This window comes from Branchiostoma belcheri, unplaced genomic scaffold, assembly GCF_001625305.1.
Source record: "Branchiostoma belcheri isolate BF01 breed outbred unplaced genomic scaffold, Haploidv18h27 scaffold23, whole genome shotgun sequence".
NCBI lineage: Eukaryota > Metazoa > Chordata > Leptocardii > Amphioxiformes > Branchiostomatidae > Branchiostoma > Branchiostoma belcheri.
This window is the reverse complement of record NW_017803824.1, coordinates 1,978,732-1,998,794: the sequence shown is the minus strand read 5'-3', so window position 1 is coordinate 1,998,794 and position 20,063 is coordinate 1,978,732. Positions and strand designations below refer to the sequence as shown.

The 20,063-nt window shown below is 40.8% G+C and overlaps 4 protein-coding genes across 4 annotated transcripts in view; 2 read left to right on the top strand and 2 right to left on the bottom strand.

Moving 5' to 3' along the window:
- Positions 1-1,028: 1,028 nt before the first annotated feature.
- On the bottom strand, positions 1,029-2,854 carry LOC109470607. Its single transcript, XM_019769610.1, has one exon. It carries the CDS (start codon positions 2,852-2,854, stop codon positions 1,043-1,045), a length of 1,812 nt encoding a protein of 603 aa, XP_019625169.1. The 3' UTR covers positions 1,029-1,042.
- Positions 2,855-2,946: 92 nt separating this feature from the next.
- Positions 2,947-7,591, top strand: LOC109470662 (transcription initiation factor TFIID subunit 7-like). Its single transcript, XM_019769690.1, has 8 exons — positions 2,947-3,280; positions 3,655-3,801; positions 4,293-4,608; positions 5,125-5,253; positions 5,598-5,831; positions 6,290-6,399; positions 6,791-6,850; positions 7,027-7,591. The coding sequence occupies exons 1-8, from the start codon at positions 3,173-3,175 to the stop codon at positions 7,060-7,062; spliced, it is 1,140 nt and encodes a 379-aa protein (XP_019625249.1). The 5' UTR covers positions 2,947-3,172; the 3' UTR covers positions 7,063-7,591.
- Positions 7,592-8,681: 1,090 nt separating this feature from the next.
- Positions 8,682-14,401, bottom strand: LOC109470634 (ubiquitin carboxyl-terminal hydrolase isozyme L3-like). The gene is made up of 9 exons (XM_019769659.1): positions 14,299-14,401; positions 14,172-14,183; positions 10,781-10,909; positions 10,419-10,575; positions 10,116-10,195; positions 9,887-9,934; positions 9,619-9,694; positions 9,315-9,373; positions 8,682-8,927 (listed from the first exon to the last, which is right to left on the bottom strand). Exons 1-9 carry the CDS (start codon positions 14,344-14,346, stop codon positions 8,841-8,843), a joined length of 696 nt encoding a protein of 231 aa, XP_019625218.1. The 5' UTR covers positions 14,347-14,401; the 3' UTR covers positions 8,682-8,840.
- A 150-nt stretch (positions 14,402-14,551) lies between these two features.
- Positions 14,552-20,063, top strand: part of LOC109470558 (TBC1 domain family member 1-like) — a 52,302-nt gene continuing 46,790 nt past the window's right edge. Inside the window, exons 1-2 of the mRNA XM_019769522.1 lie at positions 14,552-14,616; positions 14,890-15,475. Of these exons, the coding sequence (XP_019625081.1) occupies positions 14,567-14,616; positions 14,890-15,475 (636 nt within the window). The 5' untranslated portion in view covers positions 14,552-14,566. The remainder of the gene's footprint in view (positions 14,617-14,889; positions 15,476-20,063) is intronic.

Genomic DNA, 20,063 nt, shown 5'->3' with positions numbered 1-20,063 from the left:
GCAATGTCATGGGGCTGGGTATTCTGTGCATGTAGAAATGACATTAGAGTGATTTTAAATTTATGGACGAAGACGAGACAAATGTCTCATTGCATTTTAAGTGTAAGCCTTTTTAATGCACAGGTGTTTCTGACAACGATTTGAAATATAATGCTTTTACACACAAAAAAACTATGAATGAGAAGTGTCAAATACTGGTAGTTACAGTAGTCAGGTATAAGATCATGTCAATCTTTTAAACCCAAAATACCAATATGCCAGAAATGTATATGTACACAATGTACATTATATTTACAAGCACATTTTTCATGCACTACCCACTCTCATGACAATGCATCAGATTTTGTACAGCTGTGCCATACTGTTCTTCTGTAACCATACCTCAACTTCCTAGCATCATTATACACAATACCTGTAGTTACAAGTGTGTTTAGTATTTCCCTCTAGCATCATGTAGATGAAAAATAAAGTCATTCTGGTTCGTAAGCATGATGCTTCTTGCAAATGTTTTTGTCTACTTTGTCATCAGTCTGGTGTAGATGTGATATCAATACAGCCTATGTAATGACAAATTAATTAAGAAGACAATTAGTACATGATGAGGACAGTTTTACTCACACGTTAAATACATGTATACGCTAAAGAACCTGGACCAGATCAAATCTGGTCCATTGTAACATGTATTTCACACGATGCATTGAAATGCCTCTACTATAGTATAGATGAACACAAATTGGACAACTTGACAAGAGCATAAAGATATTTATTGCAACAAACTGCACCCTGCTTTCCACTGCTTATTAGGATCATACATTGTCAAAGAGCTGCGTAATCAATGCAAATTCACAACTTTGCTGTATTACAGTTATAATAATATATACATGTACTAGTACTCTAATGTAGATCTAAAGCCATCAAATGCACAAGGCACCATAGGTATGGCATTATGTGGACAACATTTTTTAAAGTCAAGCATAGTTTTAGATATGGTTCTCAACATCAGAACAGTACATTTCAATACAAGGCTGTAGTTCAGCTAGGTCTAAACATCTCTGACCAGTGTAGGGAACCTTTCCCCACCTGTGGTCAGTATGGAGTAGACTGTCCTGTACAGTGAGAGGAACATTGGGTTCTTCCTGTCCATAGTCTGTAGCATGGGCAGGATTTTGTCTCCTACCAGTTTCTGAATGTGGATCTGGAGCTGTAAGATTTGTGCCTCGTGCTGTAAGGTAACAATTCTCTTCAGGTCCTTTGGATCATGGTAAACCATGGGTTCAGGGAAAGAAGACATTTCCACACACTTTCTTTGCACTAATTCGTCAGGTAACCACATTTGAGAGTTCACAGAAGATGTTGTGTCACTCATTCCTTCTGCTGAAGTCAGGGCAGATAGCTGTACCTGCTTGCTGTTTCTGACTGCTGACATATTTTCTATCTGGCTCACATCTGAAATGAGCTCTTGGAGTTGTGAATGTACAAACTCCAGTAGTACCTTCACGTGGCAGATATCCTGCCATGACGATTCCTGAGATAAACTCTGAATATCTGCCTCTTCCACCATCTCAAGTAGTCTACCTTTCTTTCTCTGAATGTCTACCAGTGTATACGGAACTTCGACATCTGAGTACTCTTCATTGTTTGAGAATCTACTTTCCAATCTGTCCACAAAATGTTGTCTGTGAGTTGACTGTTCTAGCTTCAGTTGCATTTCTTGAACCTTTTGTCTGAGTTTATGATTCTGTACACACAGCTTCTTCCATTTTCCTGGGATGACAATTTTACTGGCATCATCTTTCAGCAAAAACCTCTTCTTTTCTGTGTCTTGGTCTTCCTCATGTTGTAATGCTGCTGTTGTTACCTGATCACCTTCACCAATCCCTGAGAGTTTGACATCTTCCAGCCACTTGGCAATGTCAGCAGACTGCTGATTGGCTGGGTTCCTTCCCACCTCTTTTCTCATCTCTGGCAAGTCTTCAGATGTTGACGCAGCATGTTTAGTTACACTAGAGGATACCACATTATTTTCATGCTGATGAGACGGTGGCCGTGTAACAGTTCTCTTTTTATTATCAGGAACTTTCCTGCTAGCTAATGTCACGTTTGGTCTGGTTGACAATGATCTTGTCTGCGACACCTGACTTGTTCGCGCGGAGGCACTTATTGGCCTTGAACCTGGCCTCTGGGACCGGGATGGCACCTTAGGTCTGGTTGGTTCAGTCTTGTAAGGAGCCTGTAACTTGTAAGACTTCTTCACTCCAACAGGTGGGCGGCTTGATTTGGGAGGTAGTACCTTTACTGACACGGATGGAGTCTTTGCTGATGATGTGTTGATGAGCCTGTTCAACTTTGTCTTACTGATAGTGGCTACCTGATCATTGCCTTGCACCGTTTTCCCTCTAGACGTACCGTTACCTACTTGTTGATTTATTCTGCCTGATTCCGTCCTTTCCCCATCGTCTTTGACTTTACAATTTTCCTCGTCGTATCTCTGATTTGACGTTTCCACCGTAGTTTCGTTGATGATGACTTCATCGGGAAGATCATCTTCTCTAACTGTCCGCTCGTGTCTTTTCCTAACCTTCTGGGCTTTCGCCAAAACGTTGTCCAGCAACTTCAGTTCTTGAATTTCCCGCTCAGGAATGTCTCCAGTTGCGCCCTCCCCCTTCGAAACTTCTGCCTCTTGTTCTCGTTCCTGTCCCTGTTTTGCTGACTTTCCTTCGTCTGGCCACGGAGCAAGGATCTCTCTGTAGTCCTGACAGGAGAGTTCTACTTCTTGTCTCTTTTTCTCGCAGGAATGGTGAACTTTTTCGAGCAGTTCTATAAGCTCGGAAAATTCACTCTGCAAGCCAGCCATGTTGGCAGTGGAACCATGGGAAACTGGAAGATTCCATACGTGAAAAATATCAAATTGTTCATTCGAAGCTTGAAGCAAACGTTTTAAAATTGATAAACAATATATTTCTGAGAAAAAATATTGTACATATCACTTGCTTCAGGTGTATTAAGATACCCCAATAAGTTTAAATATTAAAATTTTTGTCATATTTTACACCCCTAAGCCGCCAGTGTAGTCGTCCACATCTAACATGGTGGAAAGATAGAGAAAGCTTGAAGTTGTTTGGTAAATTTTCACGAATTTGCCCTCCTAAACAGTAACTCACAGGAAGGAAACATGTCCAAATCGGTCAGTAAGAACAAGGAGAATCAAAGCAAGGCTAAGCAGATGAAGGATGACCTTCCCTTTGAGCTGGAACAACAATTCATTCTGCGGATGCCCAAGGTAAGAGGAAGGAGATCCTTGGCAAGAGCGTTGTCAAAATTAGAACAAAGGTAGTGGGGATTAGTTTAGGCCCCAATTAGTTTTTTTGGGTGCAATGGCTTAGAAAAGAAGACTTATAAGACATCCCCTATAGGATGCAAATTATGCAACTTTCGGATTCAAGACGTCTCATAGATCAACATGAAACACTAAGTCTACTCAAGGAAGTTGGTCTACAAAAACAATGTGAATGCCTTTTAGATTGTAACATTTGGAAGATGGTTTTAAACCTATAGATTTCTGCCTGTGACCTTATTACACACAATGGTAAGTTACTACTGGAAGTATAGATAGTGTGGAAACACCAATATTGATGAGACCTGCCCTCTACCAAGGGTCCTTCCTTTCAGGCGCAGACGGAGGCCCTGAGGAAGGCTGTCCAGGCGGGCAGTCAGAACGTGAAGGACAGGCTGTCCATAGAGTTCCAGGCTGACCAGAGACACGCAACGGTCAGGTTTGATGGGGAGGCTCTGTCGGCAAAGGTACGGTGAAACCAGGAGATAGCTGTCAGAAGGAAACTTCTGTTATCAATATTACAAAATTACTAGTCTTGAAAGATTGCTCCATCAGAAACACACAAGTTTCATTTTCTTTCTTTAAAGTTTAAAAGAAATCAGAGATTACTTATGGTTTATACCGGTACCAGGATTACACAGTACAGTTATACCTGGTGGCATCAAACCACATCCTACCACCCCAGGGCATACTGTAGCTGGGTTACAACCCTGTCAATCAACTGAAACCAAATCTCAGCCCACTCAGTTCCAATTCTCACTGCTCAGGACAAGATACATACAAACCAGAGCCACCCCAAACAATACTTTTGTCCCGGAAGTAACTAAGCCAGTATCTCCCAGACCCTACATTAGGCTACAGTACAATCCCCAACCAAGGGAGAAATTCTTACCTCGGTACAAGTTATCCAAGGAAGAAGGTTTATACTTTCTGATGACATACATTTAATCTTTTCCAGCTTGTGGACCTGCCGTGTGTCATCGAGTCTCATAAAACAATAGACAAGAAGACACTGTACAAGACAAACGACATCTGTCAGATGCTGGTTTGTAGCACAGAGGATCAGGATGCCAAGGAAGAGGAAGTGGACGACACTACACAGAAGAAAGACAAGGATAAGAAGTTCCTCCATAACCACGGTGTCACGCCAGCCCTGAAGAATGTTCGCAAGAGAAGATTCAGGAAAACGATGAAGAAAAAGTACATTGAAAGTCCTGATGTGGAGAAGGAAGTCAAGCGGCTGCTGAAGGTGGACAATGAGGCGGTTAATGTCCGTATCCTTCTATGTCTGGTTTATTGTCATTACTTTGTACTTTTGTACTTTGTACTTTGTACTAGGAAAATTAAACCACGTTTCAATGATGTAACTAAGGGCAAAAGATGACAAAAATCTGTAGATTTGAGGAAGCGTGTTATGGGCATCCATGAAACCATCATGACCTGGTCATGATGATGAGACTTTGGTTGGCTAGATGTCTCAGTAATTACTGACTGGAAGTCTTTCTCTTCCCAAGTATAATGCTATAGAAGTGGTGTGTTGCTTGCGCCATTTACCAATTTACTCAAATGGTACATGTACTTGCCTTGTGAGGCATTGAAAAGTTGTGTTGAAATGTTGATGTATTATCTGTGATAATCTCAATAGAAGGTCCACACTTGAAAACTGAGTAAAAATAGTGCAAACCCTAGCCTGTGTTACACAATCCCTCTTGGCCGGAGGTTAATAACCCCCAAGAGCTCACTTTAGTCAGGCTAGTGCAAGCCATGGTTTCCTTGACCATGTGTGTCAGGATGGGAGGTGATAGCAGATGATGAGAATGAGAACAAGGAGCAGAAGCCGGAGGTGAACCTGGGCGGGCTGGAGATCCCCTCCCCATCTTCTAGTGCTGCAGTGGTGCAAGGTGGGGAGGCCAGCATGAGTGAGTACTAATAGAAATTCCATGGTAAAAAAGGTCCATAGCATTTTTGAGGCTGTAGGTAATCTCCAAGCATATCATGCAGTGGCAAGGCAGTATCCATTGGTAAGAGGAGTGTCCATTAGCCAATGGCAGAGCCAATCCCTCTCCCTCCACTGACTTTCAGCTTCCCAATTGAATTTAGGTACCATTTTACACCTGGTTTAATTGTGGTACCAAGTAAGTTAATTGTGGTAATCTGTGCTTTTTAATTTTAAAGCCTGGATATATATGTATGTATGTATGTTGATGTAATGTTGCTAAATGACTAGGTCATATAACAAATTTTTCTACACCACATCTTACAGCATTTGACAATGACCTCCATGAGCTGTTCAAAGACGTGAGCAGCTCTGATGAGGAAGAGGGGGAGGAGATGAGACCACCTCCAAACGAAGAAGAGGATGTGAATATTATGGACTCGGAGGATGAGGCTAGTAGGGGTGCTGCCGGTGAGGGGAAGAGCCAGTCCAGCAAAGCTGTTCCATCCACTTCTGGCACGAAGATGGAACGAAAACAAGACACTAGCACTTCTGATAGAGGTGATTTTTCTTCAGAAGTTCTTAGAAATGTTCTGGCATAAAAAAAAAGATATTGGTAAGAAAAAGAAAGCTAAAAAAACACCTAAACACATTTAAAAAACACATGCACCTCTGTTTGGAGAGGAACTTTGTAATACATGTACCTGTACCACAGGGTTCAATGTAGCCTGGATGCCAGCCCCTTTCGTGAGTGAGTGATAATCTCCTTTGGACGGGGAAGCCATATGCTCCGCCCGCCAAGCCCTAGTCGGCACCCTGGCTCTAATGATCTCCCTGATGGATAAAAGGCTTGGGCAGATGCTTTTGGTGACAAGCAGACATGAGGGTTTCTTTCCCCTAAAAATCTATCGCTTATGAAATGCCAGGGTCTGGCACCCAGGCTAGGCTCAATATGTTCCTTGCAAGAAGGTTGAATATATATACAGCTGAACCTTTGTCCCATGTCCTCTGGACTGCAGGAAGTCTACAGACCCAGCTGCAGCAGCTGGAGTCGGACCTGGCCAGGCTGCAGGAGAAGAGAAACCTGCAGGAGGAAATCGCCCGGGGGGTCGGCAACGAGGCGCTCAGGGTAAGGAAGTGGGGCTGTCCATGTAGGGAGGTCTGCTTCTGTACTCATTACATTCACTCACTTTCTTTCCTCATTGTTTTACCAGTAGGTCACACTGAGGTCTGTGACCTGTTTTTCAGGTATCCTTTGGTACGTAAAAGGTTACAGAAATGAAAAACATTGACACGAAAAAAGTAACATAGAACTTATGGTCAAGACAACTAAAGATGAATCTGTCCTATTTCAGACTGATTTTAAGCCATGCTTGTATTCTTACCATGGATACTTGTAACTTTAACTTGCAAAATGTTCTCGGTTCAAACAAAGAGCCAATCATCATGCTAGTCTTCGCCTGTTATAAACTAATAGAATCAGTTGTTCAGGAACTCATTGACTTTTGTTTTCTGTGCAGCAACGATTCCAGGCGGATGTACATACCATCCGGGCAGAAGAGGCCAGGAAAGAAGCAGAGGTGAGTGGAGTGTTGAACCAGAGATTGTGATTTTGTAATACTCCAAGTGATATGTATGTATCCATGTAAAACAGTTGCCTTAATCTTCAGAGCATTGATACCTCAAATTTGTAAACTGCTTTACCTACCTGTATATGTACAAATGTTTTTGTATGTTCTCTTTCCTGTATCTGCAGATTGCAAGGGTGAAGTCTGCCTTGGATAGCAGTTAAAACATCGTATCATGATATACTTTCTGAAAAGAGGCTAAAGTTTATGACAGCATCACCCACTCACTCAGTATCTGGTTTATCGTCTGCTGTTCGTGGAGATTGTCTACAGATCGCCTGTACATGTATATAGTACCTGTATTGTATATAGTAGTAAACCTAATAAAATTGTGACAAGGCTGTGTTCGAGTCTGAATTGATTTTATTGTGCTTGTACTTGTCCTTGCACTTGGTGCTAGCTTAAAGCACATTTGGCTCTCACCACAACACAACATTAGCCAGTAGCACACACATGGTCATCTCAAAGAGACTACATCTACCTCCTGTCTTCAACATTCATTGTTTCCTTCCAGCTTCATTTCAAAAACATTACCAGCCTTTCATAAATGGAGACCAAATGTGCAGAACCTCCATGTATAGTTGAGGGTACCGGTACTTCAATGTAGGCTTTCAGATATACAAACCACAGGTTCTGTTCCATACATTTAGTTTCTCTCAGAGCATTCTAAGATGTTTCTCGCATCTGATGTCAGGGAGCAAAGTCTCTTGAAACATCTGTTGGTATACATAGCATCTTTCTGTTGTAGCAGCCTGTCCCTTTCCTTAGATAGCAATGGCATTGCACAAGTACTTTTCCTATCTCAAGGCAAACAAATAAACCACATGCTCTTTAGACCTGAGGCTACTTCAATCTAGGCTTCCAGGTATACAAACCACTGGTCCTGTTTTTAGCAAACATTCTTATGCCCATTCTACATCAGGGCAACACCACTGTAATAATTTAGTTCCAACACATTTTAAAAACTGAAGGAAGCAAAGAAGATAGAAAAGAAGAATGACAAAAAATGTCTTTCATAGACAATCTGTGTGAAACTGTGTTAGCACAACACACTTCGAATTCAGCTTCTTTTACAAAGTAGAAAATTCAGTTTCATTTACTTAATAGACAACCAAGGTAAAACTTTACGTGGCCAAACTGGTAGGACTTCAAGGCAGACACTTCGATCAAGAGAAATACTATTTGAAGTTACTCGTCCTGAGAAAACTGCAACTGTTAATGGCTACCTAATGGCACATGTACTTAATTGTATTCTACCTAATCATTTTGGAACTTCTAACAGAAATGAATGAATGGAATGTTAGTCCTGGGTTAATTTCTACTGCTGTTTTAAGGGTTACATACTGTATTTCCTTTTGCATCTTATAACAGACTTTTCCTTCTCCGATAGAGCTGCAATATTGACGTAGAGCTGACTGACATTGTGACATTGCAACTGGTGACAAACACAGAAAACACTGATTTCTCAATGGCACTTGCTCCATGCAGTGCAGTGTGCTAATAGACAACACAGGCAACAATCCACAGAAACTCCTCTAGAGTTGCATGACTTTAAAACAAATATCACACAGAAATCTAACAAAAGAAAATACTGTGAGAACTTTTGTTTGTTTACAAAAGAAGGGTAATTACCACCCTTTATAAATGTGTAAAAACAAAATCACAAAGTCATGTCTTCATTTTGACAATCTGATTTTTAAAATTATGAAATACTTCTTTGTCATTGTTTTGCATTTGCACATTTTGATCAAGGTGGGTAAGGGTATGGGATCTATCCAATTAGGTGGGAGCAAAAAGTGCCAAATATTTCTAACAGTGACAGATCCCTCTGGAAGTCTAGAGGAGTTTCCAGGCGGTGCCTGCCTGTGACTATTGATTCCACGATGCAGCTTCGCAGGCTGTTCCAGCTGGTTGGTACAGAATTAACCAGTTTGGGCCAGAATTAACCGGTTTGGGCCAGTGCCACGATGGTGAAATGCAGCTCATCCGGATCCCTGTTCATAAACTCCTTACACACCTTGGCTGCATCCTGTAAAACATCAAATGATTTGATTTATTGAAATTGCAACAGTGCAATTCACATGAGACACAGGCAGCTTTTGCAGGTGTTGTGTCCCACACATAGAAACAAATACAGGACAAAATACAAGACAATACTCTTTTTTACTTAAGTGGGGAAAGCTGTGTTAAGTGCCTTTCCCACGGGCACAAGATCAGTGGCATCAGGCATGTCAGGACTCGGACTCTTGGTTCTGAGTCAAGCACTCTGCCGTTGCACCACACTACCCCACAACATCAAATACAACCCCAAACACCAAAAGTTAACCGTTAACAGTGTTTTCTTTGGATACAGGTAAAATGGAACAGGCTACCACCAGTTTTGATTGAGGCAAAGACAAAGGAGAAAAGTGCATACCGCAAGGAAGCTGTCAGGGGTGGTTTTCCCCCAGTTGATAGGGAAAGGCTTTCTACCATCTGAAAGAAAGAAAAAACACATTATGGTCATGTTGCTTTAGAAATGAGAGAAAGTAGAATCACCACTCCTGAAGTTCTACAGTATTCTGATAGGTAGCGCTTTAATACCAGCCCATGTGGGGAAGAACCTTATAAAACACTGCACATCCATCACTTCTTGGGGCAAAGAAATCCCGTTCACAAACTGAGCCAGCTGGAAACTTTTCAACTTTAAACAACCTTGGTACAGGAACCCAAGGACGTACCCAGTTCATACAGCTCCCCCTCCTTGTGCACCAAGGCCACAAAATGAAGGTTGATCTCGTCATCACGGCTGGGGGTCTGGGGGGGAAAATGGGGAGAAAGATAACTCATCAAAACAAGGGGCAAAATCTTGACCAAAAGCTCCGTATTACTAGTATGCAATGACAATTGAACTTTTCAACAATCCTGTATCAAATATAAACTGTTCCCTAAGGCTTTTGCATGTTTGTGAAAGGCACAGTTATTGTCTCTGATAACGATGTCTCATACCTCTGTCTGTCCTTCCAGGGCACTTGATTCATGGGCAACCTTGATCGACTGGGGAAGAAACAAAGCAGATGGTTGGTTCAAAATCTACCAATGATTTATACAAGGATATTTTGTCACTCAAGGAGATACACAAAATTCCAAAGGAAAGTTGCTTTGTGCCACAAATTAAGACTTTCAAGTCAAAATGCATTTAGTCATGTAAAACTAAAACTGGAGAAAATGACCCTACCTCATCTTTTTCTAGATACGCAGCTCTTTCAACTGGATCCATACTGGCTGTGTTTTCCAAAAATGTCTTCAGAGCTTTCTCTGCGCAGAACAGGAAACAAAAGAACTTAAGTTGGTTTGGTTTGGTTTATTAAAATGCCCTTTGAGGGAAGCAACAATCATGACTTGTTTTCATTTAATACCTAATAAAGACCAATGCAATACTGTACTCATTAATACATGTAAAGTATACACATTTTGTGTAGATAGTAGATAGATACAGTAGATAGATAAAATACAGTAGATAGATAAAAGTGTCTGTCACCTGGCTTGATAGCCTCCTGGTTGTTGGCAATACTGTGTAGAAGAGCGATGGTCCCACAGGCGTTCCCTATTGTCTGTTTCATGTAGTACAGTTTGGGAGTGATGTTCTGACCAGCCTCCTTTATTCTCTCCTCTTCACCCTTACGAAACACCTCATACTGAGAATATTTAAGAAATCGAAGATTAGATTAGTATTGATCGTCGAAGAGATTCATTTGTCACGTATAGATATAGTTACTAGAGAACTCTTTCAACAGTGACAAGTTGGAAGGGTAAGGATACTGACCTCCAAATTTTTTATGACAAGATGGACTGATAGTCACAAAATTTTAAAACTGAAAAATAAGTACATTTATACCTTACCTTATCATTGATGGGGAAGAGCAGCAGTAGAGCCACACAAGGCTGAGGCACCATAGCCAGCAAGTCATCATCCAGCCCAAACACATCTGTGTACGACCAGCTGCCTGGCATCCCCAGCTCCTTCACAAACTAACAACACAACCAGAAAACACATCGAATACAGGTTTTTTGTCAGTGACAAGTTAACTTTTCTGCTCCTTTCATCCAATAATCTTCGGAATACTTGTACATTAAATGGTGGGCTGAAATAAACATTAGTGTCCATTTGATCAGATAACTGTATTCTGGAAAAACTCATTGTACAAAATTTCTTGTAGTCTCTGATTCCCTAGTACATGAACAAAGCCAACCCTCAGAAATATCAGTTTTCATTTTGGACACCTAATTACATTATGTGTGTTTGTGTGTGTGTGTGTGTTTCTGGAGTTCAGTATTTGTCCTGAAGGGGGCAGTGCCTACATGAACTTCCCAATGATTTAGCATTTGGCTTCAAAGTTACTTTAATCTTTCTATTGTTGACTGTTTTTACTTACGTCCAAGTCTTTTCAATGAGAATGGTGCCAACATTCAGAATTAGGACTTCACTCAAATTCTAATCATTGTCATACCTTAACTTAAAGATGACATCATATGATGACTTCATACGTGGGTTATGTACCGTATGCTTGTCCATGCTATCAGTAAATATATTGTCAATTTGGCACTGTTCCACAGCGAATAAACAAATCATAGTTGTTATGGTATCCGATAGTGTACGTGCTTACTCAAGGCTACATAGATGTTGAAATTGAACCCCAACACAAAACAATGCAAGGCTATGACATCATTCCTGTCCTTGTTTCATTGATCCATGCAACCCTTCTGGAGTGTTACTCCACTTGGAGAGCCTTTAACTCATTCTGGCACCAACTGGCAACTAGAGAGCACCGAACTAAGCTGTGTCTACAGTATAAATCCAACAGCTTAGAAAGACTTCAGCGCAAGCTGTGCTCTATGGAAGTAACAGCCAAGTAAGCCCTGCTTCCAAGTCAAGGCTACATCACATGCATCTGGTGTATGTCAGAGGTAAGACAAAGAAAATATTTTTACATGGAAAGGCTTCTGTGAAACACGTCTGCATGCTTTGTAGGAAGCTTGCAAAGACTCCCTGGTAGCTTTACTTGGGGTAATGGTAGACATTTTCACACTGAATTAGAGCAGAAACCAGTACATGTAGTTCTAAAGTAGTTAACCAATGATAATGGTTTTTCAAGGAAGCTGTGAAGCAGAGACAGGGACAGCAACAGCCATGTGAAACATTGATTTTTTATAAACAGAAATAAAAGCCAATTTGGCACATGCATTGCATTTCTTCCAAAGGTCCTGTACAACAGCCAATCCTCGTAAATTTATACTATTGCATGACATAAGCTATTCGGGCTATATCTACATCTATATGTATTTCACAATTGCCATGAAGGGTACATGTAACGCGTTACTATGTTTTTACCCACATCTGCTGGTACACTAACAGCATAATTCAAATGGATTTTTTTATGACAATTTGTGGAGACCATGGCCTAAGAAACAAAAGCTGGAATCAAGATTTTTGAGTGACCAATCCTTTATCATTGCTAGATGAAGTGGAGGTAGAGCTGTGTACCTAAACAAATTTTAGGTACAGGTACAGGTACACAGGTTTAGGTACAGGTCCGGACCTGAACCTGTACCTGAACAATTCGACCAATTTATATGCTCTTCTAAACTCCTTCAATAACAAAAAAAAACATAAATAAACTTGATAGTTAAGGTTTATTCTTTGTTTATGGCGAATGTTCAGATAAAATATAGGCTATATATATGTTTTTGTTTTCATGAACACACTGTCCTTACACAGGGACCCATTGTTAACCAGCTATTTACACATTTGAGGTCACAAATAGGCATAAAATTGGTGTGAAATTGTTTAGGTACAGTACCGGTACTGAGGGATTAGGTATTTTGGACCTGTACCTAATCAATTTTACCGGTACAGTATCGGTACTGCGTACCGGTACACAGCTCTAAGTGGAGGTTTGCTCTCATTGTGTGCAGTCTTGTCTTTCCCTTGTTTTCTTTGCCATGGGAGTTGCTCCATCGGTGACGTGACAAAAACACGCTGCCCTTGCGGAAGCCACTGAGACAACCCAGTGGTCATTGTTGGTTTTTCCACTGGTCAGCATTAGGTCATGTTTTCAAGTAAAACTGACAAAAGTCAACATTTGGGAAGACATCTGAATTAAGCTCATGACATGTAATGTACATGTCTATACAAGTCCACAACAGACAACAGACACATCATGACATCATTGATATATGTCACTGGAATGATGTAATCTGTGATGATATTTCTTTGTTTATTGTTAACATCTCTGATCTGATGCAATAGTCCCGTCTTTGGTTGTCATGCCTGCAGCCTGAGCACTACTTGTACACCACACTGGACCATTCAAGATACATTGCATTGTACTATTTGTGCACCTTCTATTTGACACTGGGTGTGACAGGCTTCCTTCCTGACGATTTTCCAAATGATTTTATGAGTCTAAATGAATGTCATGTGTTTTGTTAGGCAAACTCAATGATCTCCAGTTTATTAGAAAAACAAACCATTGGGATTTGAACGATTGACAACTGAATTTGCTTATACATTTTTAAATGTACATTTCACCATTGATTAGGATTACTGGCATGACTGCTATAGTGACTTGCATGGTTATGAAACATGGTTAGATGAGGTAGTGAGCTACTACATGTAACGTTAGATGCATCCTTCCCATCATTTAGGATTAACAACCAACTACGTTATACAACTAGCTGGGGCAATTGTCACAGAAGCCTTTTTGTCCCATTGATATGGATGACAGTGCATGTAGATTGCCTCATTCACGCCGTTATTTGCTACCTAGCACCCATTGATACTGGCCATGGTGCTGGAATGACAACAAATCACCTCAAAAGAAGAAAAAGAAAAATCGGAATGACTTCAACGATAAAACATTTCCGTTCTACCACGGTCAATGGAGATGAAAATGAAAACCTGTCCGCCGCTAGACAGGGGAGATTCCAACTTCCCGTTTTGGGACAATTTTTAGAATGATGACTCATGGTTTCAGTCTGCCCACCCCCACCCAAAACCACATGTTCAAACATGCTGCCCCGGTTACGTACAGTCTAGGCAATGTCTCAGTCCGAACACTATCTCTCCCTTTGCTTCTCCACAACCCAGGGCGCTGCCTTTCAAGCGAGACGTTCTAGAAACTTCACCTGAGAGACCGACGTTACATGCTCAGGGGCGTTTTACTGGGACAAGAGACAGCAGCGTGCGTGACCAGACGACAAAAATGAGGTAACGGTGGCACACTTTTCTCACCTTGTTCATCACCTGAAAAATACAACAAGACGGCGATTTAGGTGACAAATTTAAGAGTGACATCAAAGCTACAATTTTCAAGAAAGCGTGACCAAGGTTTACTGGAGAAAATCGTTGTAAATTTTACCTCTGGGTTGGATTCCAGCGGAAGCCATCTCTGCTTTTCGTCCGCCATGTTGAAATTTCCCACCAAGCCCAGCGGCGGGAAAATGATGTAATCACCCAAGGCAGGGTCTCCGTGGCCGTATTTTTAAAGATTTAACAAACACTGAATTTTGAGATTATGAATTCTTACAGTTTTCCATGTTTTCTATATGACTATTATTTAGATGCATCATATTTAGATGTGATTAAACTGCATTTCAATGTTTTGGGCAGTTATTTGTACTGTACAAATGAACAATCCCCTCGAAGAGAAAGTTGGTCAGCTAGATCTGGGGACGAGGTCAGATAATAAATTTGCTATTTTCTTTCAGACAGCGTGGTTTAATGATACTTTGTTCAGTGAAAAGGTAGAAATATCTTCGTAACTTATTCCACATCGTTATTTTTATTTCAATTTTTGTCGTGGGGCTGTCTTTCTGTACAATATGGAAATATCACCCTGGGACCGAGATTGGTCAGCTGATCTGGGGACATGACATCATTATTCATCATGGCGGATTGGGCTGAAATTTTCAAAATTTGATCAGCGATTTCTGCTCACGTTTTACAACAGGGACAGCGGGATTCTCTTCAGGATCCTTCGAGGAAGAAAAATGGACGACAAGGTGTCCATCGTCAACCGAAAATCAGCCGATAGCGGCATCGGCTCGCTGATTGAAGGGGACGGCGGCTCGCCTTCGGCGGCCCCCGATCCTGACGGCATGCAAAGCCCGACCAAACAGGACCCAGAATCGGGGGACTCCGAGCCTGGAACACCTTCGCCCCTCAGTCCAACCAGCCCGATCGTTCCTGATCCCCCCAACGACAGGGCGACCAAGAAGGGTCCGTTTCGGCTGTGGTACTTGGGGAAGTGTGTTCTCGACCGCCGCTACACGTCGCCGATGTTGCCATGGGTCGTTGCGGAGCTGAGAAGAACCAGCGGCCCGGCCCGTCAAGAAATCTCTCTGCAGCTCACCAAGTCCACCGTCCGCGGCTCGCCCCAGGGCGAAGACAACGGCGTCCTCTTCGAACACAAACTCCAACAAGTCGCCAGAATGGCCAGGAATCTGCACTACCCTACCTGCTTTGCATACCTGACGAGGGAATCTTCAGATTCGCCCTTCGCATTCCATGCGTTTGAGGCACACGACTCAGAAAAGGTGAGCCTAGAAATAAATTGTGATATAAATAAAGATATATATTTAACTGTGTTTATTCCTTACACTTTCATGAATTCTTTAAATCACATCCATATAAACTTTGTTATAAGAGTTGTAACGTTACACGTAACATGTTAGAACTTGTAATTACGATTCACCACACCGGAGCCTTTCAATACCGGCATTTGTTATTGTCCTTTGTTTGCTTGTGAAATAGACTCCTCCCATCAGACCATACACCACAGGTACCCTATTGTGATTGTGGGGTTCTTTGGGCAGCTGAACCTGGGACGGTGGAATTTTGTTAGTAGATCCAGCCAGGTAGGAAGATCACTTCCAGTTGAGGCCACTCATCCCTTCACCTGATTGTCATAATTTTCCGGACCATGTCCAAGGCCGTGTAACCATACATCACTGGGTGATTCTCCATACATGTTTGTCCAGCCTATTTTGAAGGAGTTCACATTGGGTTGTTATTAGTGCACCTTATCACCAGGTACATAATAAGGTTGAGAATCGTGACATGTGTTGGCAAGTACCCTGCAGTAAACAACCACTTCCTTTTGATTACATAATTTATACCTCACCTGTTTTTCAAATATTATTACTGTTTAGCAAGGTGCTAGCTTTTCAGCATACGCAGACGGGAATGACAAACCAAGACTTTGTGCTCTTGCCCCAGACTTTCAACATTTACTTACCAGTTGAAAACAAACAATACTTATATAATTTAAATGTTTGTCTGTTCCACCCCTCTATTGATCCTGTCCACGTGCCTTTGCCCCACTTGTACCATCCTGAGACTGAGTTTATTGATCAGTGCCGCCAATTCAGGTCAAGCTGAATCTGCTTTGGCAGATGTCAGAAGATGTTTAACCTTTTGGAACCTTATTTTTAAAGGGGCGTCAGGAAATATTTTGGCTCTGAAACTGTAACAGGTTAAATATTCTGAAGAACTAAATCTTCATGTGAATGACACATAAGGTTACAACCACTTTTTAGCATACTTGCAATATTATGTTGAATTTCTGAGAACAGCACAAAAACTTACAGGTACTTCAAAATGCATTGGAATGATATTTGATAACAAGAAATCAAGAATGAAAGGTGATGACAGGATGTGTATCTAATATAATTACATCCGGGAATGTTGACACCCCCTCTTGTTCACATAGCTCTTGGGATCTAATTGTGAGCAAATATAAGATGAAAAGCCCGGAGGTGGGTTGATTTCTTTCAATATGTCACACTAAAGGTCAGCTTCAATCTTGTCACAGAAGCAATATTTTTATTGAAGAAGGAACCTGTCATGTTCTTGTGTTCAAATAACAATAACTCATTGTTATTTGAACACAAGTTGGTATGATGTTATGCAGCCCTTGTAGGCAAGTACTGTGATGTACAATGATTATTAAGGCCACACCAATTTAATTTGTTGGTTCTCGGATTTTTTCAGAAAAAATATGAAGCGACAGGGCGAAAAAAATGAAAATAAAAACAGGTCTAGGCATCCTATTATAGGCTTAAATGCTACAAAATGAGCCATGAAGTCAACACAAAAGGCTGGGTTAAAATTTAAACATTGAATTTTGAACTTTTAATCAAACCACTGCAATGATAGATGGGAAAACTGTAACAACTAGGAAGAAAACGACTTTCCTCAACTGTTGGGGGCAAAACATGAGCATTTTTCAGTTGATTCAGGACCAGAATCAAATTTTTTTTTTTGCAAATCAGAAAAAAAACGAAGAGGCGAATCCGAGAACCAACAAATTAAATTGGTGTGGCCTAAGGGGGCTAATACATTTGTGAATTACACTATTAGAATATTAGATGAAAGTAGCTGATTATCACCTTTTTCCAACTTTATTGTCTTTTAGTTTATTTGATTAAAAGGAAGGAAGGAAAATGGATCTATTCAAAGACTTGATTTTGCTTATTTATAAGCAGCTCACATCTGCCTGAGAAAGTAACATAATTGTATTTCTATAGAGCATTGATTACCATCTTTTTGAGCTTTGTTCTTCTAGTAGTTCTACTGGAGTATATTTTCCCAAGTGGAGCTAATCTTTACAAAGTGAATCATCGGGGTGGTTCAAAGTCATGCCTTCAGTTGTTACATTAATTCACTGAGTCAGCATTCGATTCAAAGGTAGCTGCCAGTCTTCACAAAAGGCCTCCCATAGCCATTATGCAAGGTAATGACTTTTATCAGTAGCTTGTGCACCAGCCATTCAAGAGCATTCATCCTTAGGTGACATACTGCTGGGCAATCATTGCATGTCTAATATCATTGATCTGATCTTTGTGGACTCCTGGCATTGTGTGGATACTAACATTTAAAAATCCATTTGCCCACCTGAAGTGCCCCATTGTAAATTATAGTGCAGTGCCCATGCCTCCTTTCTATTGGATTTCAGGTGTATTTTTCTTATTTCTTAATGTCGCGAAAAGTGTCCCAAAGGAAATTACATTGAACCAGCCAAGTCCTTTCTACCATTTCTACAAATTATAGAAATGGTGGTTGTGCAGGTATAAAATTGCCGTGTGCTTTAGTTGGTAATCTGCTTGTGATTGCCTTTCCCGGAGAAATAATCAATAATGGATAAGTGACCTATAAACTGAGCAGCAAAGAGAGACACATTGACAACATTTGCATAAGGGAAGGGATGAAAGGTTGCCTTTTTGTGAAATCTAGACTTGAATGTTTTTATACCTGTAATAAAACTGAATGTATATTTCTAAGTGGATTAATTGGAGGAGGCATCTGTACTGGATCATTTGAATTACGTCACTAGCTTCTATAGTATAAGCAGAATATATGGGCCGTTTATACGAGACATGAAACGAAAATACATCAGTCACACTAACGGTAGGTGTGTGATCATAAAGGGAGCCATGGTGATTTGGTGAGCCAACTAAAATGTAGGATGAATATATGCAAGTCTCCCAGTCTCTGTTCTGACTTGCAACATAACACTTGAGGGGCTTTCGTATGCTCATAGATTTTTCAAGTGATTTACAGTGGAGCTGAGATAGAGGGTAATTTCCTTGGAAGTTAATTACCTGGAGTTTTCACAAGATCCATCTGTCAGATACATCTCGCTGGGTTGAAATTGTTTCCTGTCTGAATTGTCTTTGAATAATATAGGTGTGTTTTGGAGGTCTAGGAATGGCAGGTGGTCTGCAATGTTATTGCCACAAAGCCACACCTTAACTGTATAAACTAAAGAGCTTGAAATCATTTTGTATTAAACTTCGAAAGTGATTTTTTTTACTACATAAACAAAATTCCTTTGGCTACCATGGTACATGTATGAATTAATGTAACCCAACATTAGTTACCATGGTGACAGACTGACTGGCGCAGGTCATTGACCTGTTGTGTTTGGAAAAGAGGAAACTGAGCAAAAACAATGATTTCCTTTGGTAAACATAAAAAAATGAATGTAAGATTTCTTACACCATCATCAGATATAAAGCATTTAGCAGTCTGTTTTCGTTCAAAGGTTGCTGTACAGTAACTTTTGCAGGACACAGGAGACTTGTCATCAAGTATGCATTGCAGGTCATGCACTCTGTTCAGACCCAAAACTTGTTTACAACTTCTTGTGAGTGTGCTAGAAATGGCCTTGTTTCGTATTAAACATGATTAACCATCAAAACAAAATTGCATCCTGTACAGCAGGAAGTCAGTTGTAGGTTAATAACTGTAAACAACCGGAAGCCATCAAAATCTTGTACGGATATTCCCATGGTGGAAGGATTTTTGTGTATATGACATGTATTTCTGGTTATTGCGTACATGATTAGTACAATACATTATACATCTGTGGGAAACCACAAAAAACAAAGAGATTTTTTCAAACTCCAACTTCCAAGTAAACACTGGTCGGAAAGCAAACACCCACTGAACTCTGTTAACCTGTACATGTTGTTGTTGTAGAGGTGCAGGAACAAAAGCCTGTGGCCATGCAGTGACGCACGTGCTGTAGATCGTTTCTGTGTCAGTGACCCTGTTTCGCCTGACCAGCCCCTCTAATTGTGCTGTTTCGAACAGGTGAAAAGTGTTAATGAACAGCTGTAAAAAGCACCGTGTTTATATATGACATAATGTACTTTTCTGCGTAGTTGGAAGTTGGCAAAAGCATGACCAAACACCGTCCAGTTGGCTAGAAACGTTGTTTTATTTATGTCATATGAAGGTTCGAATATCCTTGGCCGTCTATCATGTTTCAGTGGTCAAAGGGCATTGAGTGCTTCTCCGGTTTCCTGTTCTTTCATAACCCAGGATGTTTTGGAGATGCTAGTAGGGGATAACAGGTCTTCAAACTTGTTTTCGAGTCATTAACAAGCCGGTAGTCAGGTGGAACTGTGCACATTTGTCCTCCGACAGTGTAAAAGATTTAACCAATGTTTTGTGTGGGAAGTTGCCACCTCCGCAAAGGAAGATGCGTCTGACTTTTAGCAAGTTTGAAAAGACCCAAGAAGTTGGACATGGATCTTGGATTTTTCAGGTAAGAGTTTGCCTGAAGTATGAATTTACATTTCTCCTATTGAACTTAATTGACACACTTTTCTACTTTTT